The sequence below is a fragment of the Thunnus thynnus genome, chromosome 18 (assembly GCF_963924715.1).
Source record: "Thunnus thynnus chromosome 18, fThuThy2.1, whole genome shotgun sequence".
NCBI classification, from domain to species: Eukaryota; Metazoa; Chordata; class Actinopteri; order Scombriformes; family Scombridae; genus Thunnus; species Thunnus thynnus.
Genome location: NC_089534.1, coordinates 24,536,362 through 24,552,894, shown reverse-complemented (window position 1 = coordinate 24,552,894; position 16,533 = coordinate 24,536,362). Strand labels below are relative to the sequence as shown.

General features: G+C 38.3%; 1 protein-coding gene across 2 annotated transcripts in view; it reads left to right on the top strand.

Moving 5' to 3' along the window:
- The window catches only part of scara5 (scavenger receptor class A, member 5 (putative)), a 110,129-nt gene that overhangs the window by 38,403 nt on the left and 55,193 nt on the right, over nucleotides 1-16,533 (top strand). For both annotated transcript variants that reach the window (XM_067573245.1, XM_067573244.1), the window contains exons 4-7: nucleotides 11,478-11,677; nucleotides 12,941-13,119; nucleotides 13,288-13,414; nucleotides 13,538-13,706. In XM_067573245.1, the coding sequence (XP_067429346.1) occupies nucleotides 11,478-11,677; nucleotides 12,941-13,119; nucleotides 13,288-13,414; nucleotides 13,538-13,706 (675 nt within the window). The remainder of the gene's footprint in view (nucleotides 1-11,477; nucleotides 11,678-12,940; nucleotides 13,120-13,287; nucleotides 13,415-13,537; nucleotides 13,707-16,533) is intronic.

The window sequence follows — 16,533 nt, the reverse complement described above, 5'->3', positions numbered from 1 at the left end:
CGGCAGCATGTAACACATCTGACTCTTGTGTAGAAGACTGGGGTTTGTGTCCTGTCACAAACCTTCAATTAATATTAGTTTTTTTTTTTTAGCCATAACCATGATCTTTCCCAAATTAAAATTTTCAATATGAAGTGTAGTAATTCCAGTAATATTCACTTTTTCTAGTCGATATATGCTACAATATCTTCTCTTTAGGCTGACTGGATCTATTTCTTGTTATAACAACTTTTAAAAGTTAACTCTTAAAAGTTCTGTGAAATAAGAAGATAAATTGATGTTGTTATGACAAGAAAAGTTTCATATAAAAATTGAATAATTTGGTATATTGTAATAATGAGAAAACATCTCAGAATAACATGAAAAATATCATAAAGGATCACAGGACTTTTCCACTAGATGGGGCTACGGCCCTAAGTAGCTCTGTGCCATACAATGTAGCAGAGAGCTGCTGGTGGCTAGCGGCTAGGCTAGCAGTTCCTAAAAGTTTAAAAAAGTAGTAGTAGTAAGTAGTAGTAGTAGTAGTAAGTTTGGTAGCCACTTAGCAACTGCTTTCACTTTACAATTATCACCACAGTACCACAACGATCTGTGTACGTCTTGCCTGCCTTCAGGGGATAAATGTTATCTAATGACGAAGCAGCAGTTGGGCAGAAAATCACCCAATCTGGCAACATTTCTTGGGTGTAAAATTTTCCGCCCCAGATCCACATATTTTCCGCATGCGGTTTCAACCAATTAGGGGCCATCAGGAAAAGCCAAACATATTACACACATAACACAAAAGAAAAGTACACCCTTCGCCTCACAGACAAAGATTGTAGGCAGCGTTTTTTCATTGCACATTTCTGTAATTATTAATTAACAAAAATGATTTTTCATTAAAATATGTATTTCACAAGTGGAATTGCAGGAGGGGAGGCGCCCCAGCACCCTTAATGGACCACATGCATCTTATCACAAGAAAACAAGAAAAATTTCTCATTATAACAAGAAACTTTTTTGTCACGATTGCAGCAATATGCTGCTGTACCTTACTCCAACCACACCTTAGATAAGGATTTTACTTTTGATTTAAAGCACATCTTGCTAGTAATACTTATCTAATTTTACTTAAGTAAATTATCTGAATCCCTGCTACTGGTCAGATTTCTGAAATCAATTATCATTTCATGATCAAAATGAGAAATCTGTATATTTATGAAGCCAGTAATCACCTGAATGGTCACTGATCACTTAATCCACATATCAGAATTTAAATCAGCATCTCAGGTACACTCCAGTATGATTTCTTTTATCTAGACACTAAAAATGCTTCCATTCTCTCCTCTCGTGGAGAGTTAACACCTAAAACCTGCCTTGTTCTGACGGGTCATTCCAAGTTCTCTTTAGACCAGACTCAACACACAAGAAATGTTTGTTCTGGCTTTTTATTGTTTCTGTGTTTGGGTTGGACAACTAGAGGATCGTGACATGTTGACGGAAGCTTGATTCCAACAAGATGTTCTGGTAAAAGTCAAGTCAACACCATCTCAATGTCAGCTGCTTATCAGATTTTTTGGCTTTTAGATCAATGTGTGTGTGGAGGTGAAAAGGTTAACATCAGAGGAGGAGGAGGAGGCCAGTGGAGGCTCAGAAGTTGTGACACAAATCTAACAGCCATGTTTGACTCCTTCATGGAGGTCCTGTGATGAAAGGCCTGCAAGAAAATGTCTTTTTCCAAATGATGCTTCTCCATTAAGGTGTTACAGTGGTTATACCATAAATTGTACAGCATAGGGGTTGATTTATAGTTAAGAATAAGACGGAAAGATGGACATATATATAAACATAGTAATCTTGTTTACATTCACTCATTCATTTTGTGAACAACACAGGGCCACGATCACAGTGAGGTCAAATTTTGCACTGAAAATATTTTTCTTTTTGTAGATCGCAAAATACAAAAGAAGATATACTTCTTTTTAAACACTCAATCTTCTCTTCGATGTTAGCAAACACTACCACACAGGAAGCAGCCCAAACTGACCAATCAAAGTTAGTGTGGTCTCCAAATAGCATATACACTTGGTACCGCAACCGCAAAACTATAATTTATCCTTTTACATAAAGTATAACAAACAGGCAACAGGAAAAGTTTCTCAACTTGTTGCAATCACTAATCCTTTGGATAAAACTCAGAAGCGTCCAGTTCTGCTGTGCAACGTGACATCGTGTTTTTCTAACTTGATAAATGTTTGTAGACAAAAGTAGAATGAACTTTCTACAAAGTAATGACATTTGTATAGTTTGCTACTTGACCTCCATCAGCTTGTTTACCATCTGCTTGAGGAACAGCCAAACATTGCAGTATGTCTATTTTTTTTTTGTAGTGAATATACTGATACTTACTGAAAGCCTAAACAAAGTTATTCAAATAAAAGTATAAATGGATCCTTTGTATATCCCTTTAAATGCAAAGCTTAGGTTTTTTGTAATTGTTATTCTTCATCCATTGTCTATGACGAAATGTGTTTATCATGACCAATTAGATTATGAGAAAAAAGTTGGAATTTTGTGAAAAAGTCATAATATTTGAAAAAGAAAAAGGTTTTGTTTTTTTGTTTTTTTAGGAAAAAAGTCCAAATATATATAGTATCGTCTTAATATTTTTAGAATAAAGTTGTAATAAAAAAATGTAGAATTTTACAAGAAAAAAAGATTTTTAAATATTAGGAGAACAAAATTGTTCTTGTATTTTAAGTAAAAAGTTGCAAAATATCAAGAATGGAAGGCTTAATATTTACTAAAAAGTTATATTTTAAGAATAATGACATTGTAGTATTTACACAGTAAAGTCATAATGTTCCCAGACCCTCATACACATAAACAGATGATAAAATTAATATGCAGAAAATATAATTTGAGCTTTACATCTACATGTATAGCCATCTGTAGAGAGAAGATCTGTTTTTGAATTACCTCTGCTAAGATTTGTCTAATTTTCCACATGTGCTGATATCTTTGTCTGCTTAGATACTGTTAGGACTCATTGGTAATGGGAACATGTATAGCCCCACTGAGACATTACATGTGACATTAAGTCATGCAAATAAACTTCACTTGACTAACTGTTCAGTAAGTCTGTCTGTAATGTTAGAGCCCTTTAAAGCTATTCTCAATTCACAGCTCTTTTCTGGGTAACACACTCACAGAAACACACTCACTTCCTCTAAAGTAATTTTATTAAAAGTCCTGTGAGACAGCTAAACAGGGAGATTAGTAACCATGGCAGTACGTCCAGAAGGCAACCAGCTCTGCAGGATATTTGACTTCCAACACTTTAAACTCAACACGCGGACAGATGATGAAAGACCTGTTATTTAGAGGGACAGAGAGCGTTTCATATTAAGAAACTATTCACTTAAACCAACAGTCAAGACACCATTTCCTGTCTTTTCTAAAATGAATACAGGAAAAATAAGAACGCTTGTAACCTGAATCATTTATACTGATGACGACCTGGATTATTATACAGGATTAGATGAAACGTATATGATCCCAGCAGAAAATAATAAATTACAACAAAGAAACATAGGAGGAATATCAATCATATGGTTGTGATGAAACATAATGTGAATGATAATTACAACACAAGAAATTTTAAATACAAAGAGACTGAAAGATGTTAATGCTAGTAAGCCTGTACAGTGTTTGACAAAGGCACTTCTTATTGCTATTACAGCTTCTTAAAGGGGAAGCGCACTGATTTTACAGCTTATGTGGGAAAAAAAAAAGTATGAAGGCTTTTGTGGCTCCAGAGGGAGCTGCACGAAATCTGATAAATTGTTTTATGTGATGTTACTCGAGTCAGCATCAGTTGGGGCTGAAGATGAAAAAAAAGGAAAAATCTGGAGGTTTGGAGTTAGAAGAAAGTGAGGGTACCAGACCTCTGTAGCTCTCCTCATCTCTGCTTGAGGCTTAAAGTTTGAGGCTATTTTTGTCGCTACTTACATAACACACCTGAATCTCTGACTTGTTGCATTGTGAGTAATGTAGGCGCCAGGTTGTGACATGAAAGAAGGCATAAAATAACAAGGACCATATCTCTGGTTCTGCTGCATCAATTTTGATCCTTTTTTTTTTTACTGTCCGTCATGAGTCTATTATAGAAGTGTGATGCTAAATCAGTGGAGACCTCTTTTAAATTAATCAATTAGAATAGAAATAATAAACTGTATTTGTTTTGGAGCTGCAACGATTAGTCGATTAATCAATTGACAGACATTATTTTAAAAAAAAAATAAAAGCCAATATTTTCTGGTTTCTTTAGTCTTTACTAATAGTGAACTGAACATCTTCGGGTTGTGTACTGTTGGTCAGTGTTATGGAAATCTTGAGCTAATCTAATCTAATTCAGAAACACCTGGAGCTTTGGATGTATTTCAGCAAAAAGATTTAGTGACAACTTGATCGATCAAGGAGACATCTGGTAAAATTCAAAGTGTTATTGACACAGTGAAATGCTCCTCGAAGTCTGAGGGAAAGAACTGACCAACGCCTAGTTATCCTGTCAGCGTCCATCCCACATCCAGATAAGAGGACTCTGCCTGGCAGATTGCATTGGCCCAAGTCATTACACAGAAATCTTGCTATAAGATAGTTTACTTTAGCGCCAGGGTTCTCATGGCAACGGCCACAAGAAGAGGTCGGTATGACTCAGGAGGAGACAGCTGGAGGAAAATTCCTTCACAGTCGGGACAAAAAAGGACATTTGAGGTTACATCTTAAACTATATTTCTCTTGTTTCCAGTGATGTAACCAGGGAATATTACCTTGCAATAGTCTTTAAAATGTCAACAGAAAACACATCATTTATAATATGAAATACATATACAATTAAGATAGAAAACCCAAAAAACATACCAAAGACATAGAGGCAGGAGGCAAAAACTACAAAAACTGCAACATATAGCATGAGGTTAACATAATTTCTTGTATTTGATTTTACTTTATGCAGCTTTAATATGAACAAACAGTATAGTTTGTGTGTAGTTTAGTGTGTTGTTTGACAGTGAAAACATGATGTCTGGGAGAGGAAATCTCTCATGAAATATAACCCTTTTAACTGCAGTCTGAACACAAGTTTATCTTCTTCCTAACCTTACCCTAGTCTTAACCCTCACACATCCCTTTGTAGGCCCGCCCTAACGTGGGGATGAATGTCCTCACTTCCAAGGTTTAAAACTCAAACTGGTCCTCACAAAGATAGATGTACAAGTGTATGCACACACACATACACACAGAAACAGGCTGCAGATAACAAGATAAATGAAGGCACCATGTTGTCCATGGGTTTGCGCACAGAGGAATGCAGCTCTAATAGACCTCCCTCTGTCTTCTGTCTCTGCCCCGACCATGACACTGTCCAGCCAGCTCGCTCACTGGTAGACTCTGTGTGTGTGTGTGTGTGTGTGTGTGTGTGTGTGTGTGTGTGTGTGTGTGTGTGTGTGTGTGTGTGTGTGTGTGTGCGCGTGTGTTTGTGCATGTGCCCTCCTGGTATCCCATTTATGCTGTGGTCACCAAAATCTCCCAGAGTTGTTTAATTTTGGAAGATTTTTGATGGTAGGATTAAGGTTAAAATTGGATAAAGTCTACCATAAGATGCAAGAAAATTAATGTAATAATTAAAAGTCCCCATAGTTATAGTGAAACAAGCCTGCAAGTGTGTGTGTTTGAGAGAAGAAGAGAAGAAACATCTGAAAAAGAGACAGATAGTCATTGTGCAATGAATACAGACACCCACATCCCTTATTTCCAAGGTTGAATGAATAGAACACGAAAACACACACACGTGTTTAACCAAAAAACAGAACAAGGGCTTCTTGTTAGATATGTTGTGTTTTTTAGTTCCGTTTTATTATCATACTCTTTAGCAGTTCTGCTCATCTGTTCATACAAAGTTCAGAAAACAGAAGAAACCTAAATTAAATAAATATTTGGTGTGACAACACTTTGCCTTAAAAACAGCAGCAGTTCTCCTTCGTACACCTGCACACAGTTTTTCAAGGTACTTGGCAGGTAGGTTGTTGCTGCATCTTGGAGAATTGGCCACACTTCTGTGGATTTAGGTGTCTCAGTTGCTTCTGTCTCTTCATGTAATCCCAGACTGACTCTATGATGTTGAGATCAGGGCTCTGTGGGGGCTATAACATCTGTTGCAGGACTCCTTGTTCTTTTTGTTGCTGAAGATAGTTCTTTATGACTCTGACTGTATGTTTGAGCCCGTTGTCATGCTGTCGAATACATTTGGGACCGATCAGAGGCCTCCCTGATGGTGTTGCATAATAGATAAGAGTCTAAACATCTAAAGTGCCTAAAACTTTTGTGCAGTACTGTATATATAGAGACCATTTGAGGACTGAACCATTAATGCAGAATCCATTCCCATTACTCACTGAAGCCCAGCTGTTGAGCTGGCTCGTTCCCCCAGAAAAGAGCATTTGATAGATGAATGGATAATGTGTCCTCTTCTTCACAGAAGAATTCAAAGACCATGAAGCTGTGAATTTGGGACTAATCTGTATTAAATATTGCTGCCATGCCACTGTGTGTGTGGTGGTGATGGGGGAGGGGGGGTCTGTCATAGGCTACATTTGGGGACAAATTTCAGACTAAACACCAGTTAATTGGGGACAGCTTGTCCAATTGGGGACAAAAGCTGTGTTCCCAATTGGTAAAAAGCTGATTTTTGGGTCAGTGGTTAAGGTTAGGGTTACGTTAAGTCTCCAGAAAATGAAGTCTATATAATGTCCCCAAAAATGACCTAGGTCAGCACGTGTGTATGTGTTTGTGTGTGTGTGTGTGCGTGAGAGAGAGAGTGAGAGAGAGAGAGAGAGAGAGAGAGAGAGAGAGAGAGAGAGAGAGAGAGAGAGAGAGAGAGAAAGAATAGAAGCAGAATGGAAAAGACACAAAATGACTTTCCCATCCTACAGAGCAGCACTGGGAGGGGGCTGAAATGGATTTGTCAGACACACGGTTCATCTTTCAGTCGATTTCTCATCATCATCGTCTGAAGTCACATTACACTCACCTTAATGACTCATCTTTCCAGCTGTAACAGCAGTGTGATATTATGAAAGCTGAAGGCTGAAAGAGAGGTGCAATTACTGCTCTATGCACTATTAATCTTTTACCGCTAGTTTCTTTTTTATTAGATTAATGTATGGTATGTATTTTTTTTCTAATGCGATCCAGGAGGTATTCTGGATAAGACAATAAATTCTATACCTCCCTAGTTTGATTTACACTTCATCTGCCACTCCAAACATTTATCACATAAATGTCCATTTTGCTCTTTTAAAATGTGTCCAATAGGTAAAACTATCCTTAGCCTTGGCACAAAATGACATGGTAAAATCCACCTTTCTATGCCTTTAAACCAGGGATGCAACTAATGTTTATCACTTATCAATTATTTTCCTCTACAAAGTGTTTCGTTGTTAAAAATAATGAAAAATTGCCTATGACAAGTTTCCAACACTCAAACATAATCCATTTACACTGATATAAAACAGGGAAAAAAGTGTAAAAAAAAAAAGAAAAAAAAAAAGAAAGAAAAAAGTGTAGTAAATTCTCATATTTGAAGAGTTTGAACCAGCAAATGTTTCTTTATTTAACTTCTTCAAAGATTAGTCATTTATCAAAATCATTGTCCATTAATTTTTCAGTCAATTGATTAAGGGACTAATTGTTTCAGCACAACCTTAAACATTTTATAGCAGTCTGCTTCTAGTTAGATGTACCTAAAGAGTAGTGTAATGAGTAGTGATTGAATCTTCCTCTACTGTAGTCACATATGTGACATACTAATTTTCTCTTTTCTAATACTGTGTAGTACATTGCATTTCTTCTATTTGAGAATGTCACTGACTTGCTGCACATGTGCTAGGAATCACTGCAAAGTCAACATATTAATCATAGAATAATAAATTACCATGAGCAAATGACTTGTTAATGTTTAAAGCTGCACTAATTGATATTTTTATATTAACAATGAATCAAATGACTATGTGTTATGTGAAAGTGATCACTCATAGTGACAAAAGGAAGCTGTACCAAGCATTTTGGTGTCTCTTAGCTCATTGTTTTAGTTTTGCAACCTGTAAACTTTCAGTGTCAGCACTCTCATCAACATTATTGGCAGTTGTTTTCAGCAAAAAAGTTCCAATTAACCCAATGTATTCTATCTGTTCAGAAGGTGAATATAACAGAGCATTCAGGAGCTTGGAGCCAGGAGTTGGTGGAGACCAAAACAGAGCTAAAAGAGAGTGAATAGAGATGCAAAGTGGGAGGGGCTGCTTTTTTTACAGTTTTTATTTCTTCTTCTACCCCCAATAGCAGTGAACATAGAAACTCAGGACACTCCAGGATAATGTATAGATCCTATAGGTTTATATTGTGACCATCAGTTTCCATGATTTCAACTTCGTTTCTGAGAAGTCTTGTTTTGTCCTTGATTTTGGCATTCGGGAACCTCCAAGTTCCACGTAGCAACTCTGCATTGGACTTACATTCACCAGGTGGACACAAACTTGATTCCAAATGAAAGATAATGTTTCTCTATGTCTGCTGGATGTGTAAATAGGCAGCTGTTTGCTAATATGTTCCAGATTACAGCTTCTTCTGCTGCCCCCAAGTGGTCTGAAGATCTATCATCTGCTATAGAAATATAAATATCAGTGTGATTTGAAAAGCCTATTTACCTGGCAGTGACCTCTGCGGTTTGGTTGAATGTTGTATATATAGAGCTCTCTATGTTAACAGATCAACTTAACAGACATCAATTAGTTTGGATAGATGCTAATGCTGATGGATTATTCCTTTAGTTGGTGTAACCAGAGAAACAAAGTGAGACACACGGTGGAAAATCTGTGCAAATATGTTCTGGTAACAAGATATGATTATAAGTTTATATGTCTTTACTCTAATAGCACACAGTTGTTCTGAACTGTGAGAACCCACAGCCCCCAAATAGTCTGTGGTTAAGAAACGTAATTCTGCACCTTAAACTTGCAAAACCGCACTGTGGTCCCAAATTTCAGAAAAATTGGAAACCATTCTTGGATTGCATTAACAGTAAGCTTTGTGCCGCCGCTCCATCTGTAACTTTGAAATTATCTATACAAGATTATCTGACAGAAATGTGGTATTGATGACTATTTTGTCACTGTTGGGAAAATTGTGTTTTTCTCAAGTGTCAACATTTCAGAAAGCCAAATTTTTTGCTTGACCACCATGAAGTTTGAGTTCCGCCCGTTGGGTTTACAGCTGCTTTCTTCTTCAATGTTTTCCTCCTCTTCTTGGCCTTCTTCTTGTTCTTCTTTAATCCAGTGGACGTAGAGATATTAATGCATGTGTATGCGGACGGTGCACATTTATCTTTAAAAAAAAGAGCCTGAGTCAGAGCAGGAAAAGTGTCAATAAATTAACAAATTAAAGTTTTATTCAGTGCTGTCCAATAATTCATCATTTACCAGACTTACATTTCCTTAATGTATGATAAAGTGGTGGAATCTGACTGTGTATCAGGCTGTAGCTACATTACATTTTAAATATATTTGTTCAGCTCTAATCGGATGGGGACAAAACACAGCAGCAAGGGAAGATGAATAATAAAGTTAAAGATTTAAAACATATATAGATCAAAAACAGAGACATGACCGTAAGCTCACAGTCTGATCCAGTAATAATGTGTGCAGTGATTTGTACTTGGCACCGAGATCTACTTGGATCTTGGCTCAACAGCATTCAGTGACTTTATTTCATCTGCTTCAACAAATGTAACATATGTCACTGAAATGCTGTTAAAACATGTTTAGACGATGCAGCCTATGTTAAAAAAAAACCTCTCAAACTACATTCTGCAGCTGCAACACAGTCCTGCTCATTCAGAAATATTAACATAACCTCCGATATTATAGGAATGATGTTCCATCAATGCGACCAATCACATCATGAGTGATAGAGATAATTATTCATTGATCCCACGTGTCTAAAGCTTCATACTGATTTTTTAAATTCAAACTGAGATTACACTTTATGAAACTCAGAGTTTTCAGTTAACCCGCTTATCTTTGTGTGTGTCTGTTGCTGTGTGATCTGAAAAAACACTGCCGCTGACAGACCATCATTTAGCAATTAAGCAGCCTGTGTAGATTTCAGCTTATTTAGTTTTACAGATCATTAGAAATAAGCCTAACATATATAATGAGCGGGAACTTAGATGGTTTGTTTGCAGCAGTGTGGCTTTGCAGTGCTTTTCTTGCTCTGAGGTCATGCAGTCATGTCTTGGCCTTGACATTAGCGCGCACACACACACACACACACACACACACACACACACACACACACACTTTTATCACTCTCCTAGGTACGTGGAAACAGAAACATTCAGAGTGTGTGTACTATCGGGCATCAGCGTATCAAAGCGCATGTGTGAAGGGAATTATCTGCTTCCTCTCATTTCCCAAGTAAAGCCTTTTTTCTCCATCTGAGGCAACAGACGGGTTTTTTGAACACATTGGTCCCTGTTGTCCTGCACAGAGGATGTCGTCATGGCATGACGCTGAGGATCTGGTTTCAAAATATCTCCTGGGCTTTGGAGCCGTTACCATGCAACACACTCTCAACAGAACATGAAACCAAGAAGCTTTTTCTTATTAGACACGGTTAGGAAAAGCCAAAAGAAGTGGTCTTTATGCTATAGCCAAAAACAAGACAAGAAAGGTTCATCAGCATTATGTGATGTCACAGCTAACAAAACAGTTGTGTTCTCCAGGTCGTGTCCCAAGCATCTCCACAAAGTACAAATTCTCAAAGACGAAACATGTTGTCCTTCTTTCTTTTCCATCTTCTTTTTTTTCATCTTCATGAAATATCCAATATTTTCCTCCAATATATTCAAGACTGAATGAACATATTACACATTAAAACAAATAAATGATTTCAGAATCAGAAACAAAACCAACTTTTTCTCTTTTAAATGGAGGAGAAAGATCAACAACAAATCGCTAGGAATCTATACGTCATCTTTTAAAAAATCCACTCTGGGCTGACACTCTCCCTCTCCTGCAAGCATTGGAGGAACAACAACATGCAGAGGCTAACCTCAACCTCTGTCAAAACGAAGACAAAATGTCCAAAATAGGCATTATGGCACAGAGAACCTCATAGTAAGCCAACTGGTTTTGAACTCATAAAAATATTTAAGTCTTGATTTAATAAAATAATGCAGTTAGTAAGAATAGACAACCAAAATTAGTGCAGGCGACTGAATCGACATCTGCTCTACATTAATATGTTGGCTGGATCCAAGCTGGCAGTAGTGATTGATAGTAAATGATACTCAATATGGGGACTTCATTGTAGCTGAGGGATTAGTGAGTCAACACCCAGAACAAATCTCTCACTTTATTTTTCTCTCCTTTCCTCGCCAGTCTCTCGCTCCCAGGTTTCTTCACAGCGACAGGAGGTGCTGATGGAGAACGTGACCCGGATGTCAGAGCGTTCACGGCTGCTCCAGCAGAACCTGGGAGAGGCGTCCACTCAGGCCGACCTGCTGGAGAACATCTGGAAACTGGAGAACATCTTCCAGAACCACAGTGACTGGCTGCAGAGGCTGGAGATCCTCATCAAAGTACGACAACTGAACCCTGAAAAGAGGGAACAGTTTACAGAACAAGGTTTCAGACCTAGAAACTGTTACAGGACACAGCACAGGAGCAGAGTTTATAAATTCCTGCATTTGAACTTATTTAGTTATGATACAGTTATTCACTGTAGTTCTTGCTCAAGCTCTGTCTGAATCAAAAATTCCTCACACAACAAATCATCAAAACACCTAACACAAAACTCTATGAGACACTATACAAACATAGGAAACTAATTGTAAACTTTGCACTGCTTGCGATAATTAAATTGAAATAAAAACTATATTGTAGGTGATTAAGACAGATTTGATGTAACACGACAGGAAGTACAGCTTTGCTCCGCCATCTGTCAGGGGCTCAGTCGTGGGTCTGGATGTTTTGGAACAACAGGGAACTTAACCTTGTACTATAAGCTTATGTTTCTTAAAAGGGATTTTGTTAATGGACTGGATGCATTATACTGGCTGCAACAATCTCGGCTTGAAAGTTATTGTTTGAGCCAATCGGGTCAGACGGCAGCGGTTCACAAAGTGATGCAAAGTGACGCATTTTAAGATCAATGGACTGTAAGAAAGACATGATTGGTAAAAACCAAAAGAGGGATTTCAGGCCACCAAAGAAGTTTAAAATCAGAATGAACACATGTTTAGCTCACAGTTAAAACTCTGCTTTGCCTAGTCTCTGCTATGCCGTGTCTCCCGACGTCACCAGATCTCCCCTATGGGTGCTCAGGGCCTATCAGTCATAGAGTCTGATGATTCATTCAGTGAGATTAACATATCATGACTTTTCCAAGTACGGCTACTGCTATGTATCATATTACTACTATATTTCAGATAAATACCACAACAGTCAATCATGTTCTATCAACACCCCTCCAAATAGATGGAAATTGAATATCTAAAAGAAATTGCTCCTAAGTGCAAAATTGGCTCCCAGTGCAAAATGCTTATCTAACCAGTTTAAAGCATTCCCACTGCTCAGATTTTATCAAGTGAAAGCATTGAGAGACAAGCTTGTTGTTGATTGTAAATTTCTGCGCATGATTGCAAATGGCCTGAAGCAGATGATTAAAGCGTATCTCAACATCAAACTTAAGATCAAAGTCTCCTAAAAGGACAAACAGAAGTATAGCAACAGTTACAAGTGACAAAGAAAAACTAAAAATGTGCTGGTTTACAGCCAAAAACATAATGCAGTAAAGATAGCAATGATAGCAATGAAGATAAGTTATAAATCTTAACCTGCAGGGTCTGGAGGTGGAGCTGAGGAGCATCAAGTCTCACTCCCTTCAGTCAGAGGGCTACCTGGTGCAGCTGGACGACAGGCTGGCATCTCTAAGTAGCTCCGCCGGCAGGAACCTGACAGGTCTGAGTGCAGAGGTGGCAAGAACCTCCATCTGGCTCCGCAACCAGGACGTCATGCTCAGGTACACACTTAGTAAAGACCCTCAGTTTAAAAGCTTCAACATGGAATTGCAGCATAATGCAAAAGTCTGTATAAAGCACAATAACATAAGCTGAACACACTGAGAAAGAAGAGACGAATGAAAGATACAATATGTATGATGTTAAAATATACTGATTTTCTGTTTCAGGGAAACCTCAGGGCAAGTGAGTGGGCTGAGAGAGAAACTGGACGAGGTTAACTGGACAGTGGGAGCTGTCAATCACACCTTCAGCAATGACATCAATGTTCACCACTTGAAAATACAGGACTTGCAGGTTAGGAGTCCTTTACAGTTAAAAGTAATTTAAGCTGCATATTGGGAGCATAGAGTTACTGCAGCACTCTGTTGAACTACTACTACTGTTAACACTCTTTCCGCATGTTCTCCTGCTGCTCAGATCCAGATCAGCAACATAACAGAGGACACCTCTAGTTTATGGGTGACCCATGTCCACACGGAGGCCCAGCTGAGGAACGAGATGGAGATCCTCAACACAATCACAGAGGACCTCCGCCTGAAGGACTGGGAGCACTCCCTGGCCCTGAAGAACCTCACCATATTAGAAGGTCAGCTAAGAGATATGGATGTCTGTTCAGTCTGCTGCTCAAAAAGAGTCCCTTGTAAACTCCCTAAATGTTCCCCAAAGGGACATTTCCAAAGTGGCACTTAAGCATTCCTAGTGCCTCTCTAGTCGAACCGAATGTCCCCTCTAAGTGTCCTTGTGGTCAACTGAAGTGTTCTTTACCAGTAAGTGTTGATTTGGGGATTTGCAGGTCAAGAGGCATCTAGACATCTAGGTTAGAACTAGGCTAAATAGGGTTGAAAATAGGGTTGAAAAGTGAAATGTTTTTAGACAGCAAGGTTACATAATGTTAAACTGTTTTTTCCAACAACATTTAAGTAACTATAGTTTGATGTCAGGTCCTAAACATATGTTAAAACACAATGAATGAGCACATTTAAGAAAGAGATAACTTGGTTCCATCTGTGTGCAGGTAAGTAGCTAAAAGAAAGCTTAACAGTGTTTGATTCTGACTCGAGTTTCTTCGAGCTGACTGCTGCCTGAAGATTTTAGGGACCTACTGGGTTTATATTCTTCAAGCAGATGCTAGTTTTCGCTCAGTTTTGTCATCTGCAAATTTACGGAAACCTAACTTATTGAATGTGTTATTATGCTTTTCCTTACTTTCAGTAATATATATAATGTTACAATGTTGGATGTTCATATTAAACATGGCAAAAGTGTTAAATAATGAGGTAAACGTATGTAGAAGTAATTCCTGTGAGCAAAAAGCACTGGCTTCAGACCGTGCTTAACGCTCGGTTTCCAACAGTTATTTCTACTTTCAGCCCAAGCTGACATCAGCTTGTAACTGATTTCTGTATATGATCATCTGCTCCACGCACAGCATGCAAGTTCACTGTTCTGCTCCGCTAACATTATGGCATTTTTCCATTGTTTTGGAGGTTGTCATGCTGAGCCATGACTCGAGTCAAGCTGGCATGTTGTGAGTGTTTTTCCATTCCACAGCACGGCAATTAAAATAAGTTGTTTACCTGTTGGAGGTGTGCTAGTCATCTGCAGCTCTTCATCAAACATCATCATCACTGTGGCTGTGCCTGCTTGTACTATTCCTCCCTGCATTATTTCTAACTGATTGGCTGAACAAAGAGTTCAAAATATCTCCATATCTCGTTGTGTCAACTGGTTTTTAGTGCCGCTAACAAAGCTCTGCTTTCGTTAAGGAATACCTTTCATTTCCTGTAAATTCTTCACAATAAAAGTCTCCCGTTATTTAGTCATTTAAAAGATTTTTTATATCAGTCATTTAAAAGCTTTTAATATGCCCCTTGGCAGGCTTCTGGAAAGTTGGCCAATCGGAATAGAGTGGGCTCATCAGGAGGGGGGCCTTAAAGAGACAGCCTGTTAAGAGACAGTTAAAACTGCCTATTAAAAGACAGAGGCTGAACTGAGGGGCTGCATAAAGGGCCAGTATAAGATAAATAAGGAGTTTTGTGAACTGTGAATCATGCAAAGCTACTTTAGTGGAGTCCCAGAATAAAAATATAGAGCTGGAAATGAGCATAATAGGTCCCCTTTACGCCTCTCAGGTTAGCTCAAGCCTGACTCACATCTTTGGCGTTGAAGAGGCGCCCTTTATTTATTTTTATGTCCTTAAAGAGTCTGTGTGTGCTACTGCTTACCAACAACTTATATATCAGAAATTACATCAAAATCACAGAAAGAGTAATTGCAAAGATCAAAGTTAAACTAACTAAATATTGAGATAAATACCACGTCATCATTTCTTATGGAAATTGACAAAAATTTAAACTTTAAACAGCTATGATAAATTTTATCATAGCTGTGCAGAAATTAGGCTATTCCCTCAGAAAACAGAGCATCATATAGTATAAAAAATTTCATATATGCATAATGGGAAATTCACAAAACATTCATGCCTTATGAAGAAATCAAGAGATATGTGATAGATAGCATACAAGTGGTAAATTGACTGTATTTAAATAGCGCTTTTACCCTTTCACACACACTCATATGCCATGCAAGGCACTGGACTAATGTGGAGTTCAGTGTTTTGCTCAAGGACTTTTGGACGTGTGGACATAACAAAGAGTAAATGAAAACATGAGAACACAGGATGAGAATGTGAGAACTTTAACTCTTAGTATAATGAATCCCTTTGGGCAGAACTCTAAAAGGTACTCCAAAAAAGATGTTTTACAATAGTTCATCTAAGCCAATAGATGTTTGCAGTGTGATTGAATACAAGTGACCCTAGCATGCAAACGTGATTTCACACCATGGGATTACTCCCCCGGGGTATTGAGCAACCCCGAATGTTCTTACTCCGATGTGTTCAGACCTGATTAGTCCCGACGTGGTACGACTCTCACTGCCAGGGTACCAAATGACTTCCCTGGCTTGTTAAAATCAGAATAGGAATGCCATGATGTAATGCTGGCAGGGGACGCGGCCCGAGCTGATTGATGGCAATCTAAACCGAATGGGACCCCTGATCTCGTGTCTGCTTCACATGTGGGTGGGATGCTGTTTCTCCTGAGCCTGGAAACAATTGTGGGTTAAATTTAGACGCTTCATCCAGAATGAAAACTCAACCACTCAGCTCTGTCATTAGTTTTAGCTCCGCAGACCATTTGTGTGTTGTTAGCGCACAGTATCCTTAGCCAAGAAAAAGTTTTACATCTCTATCCATGTTTATCCACCTCTGTTCTGTTCTGTTCTTGTGCCTCCTTTTTTCCTGCTGTATGTTCCAGTTTCATGAAGAAAATATTGTGATATTGATGAAATGGCATCACTGCACGACTGCGAGTCCTTGCCCTCAATCAGTGGTATTCCACTCTTTTCTTCTC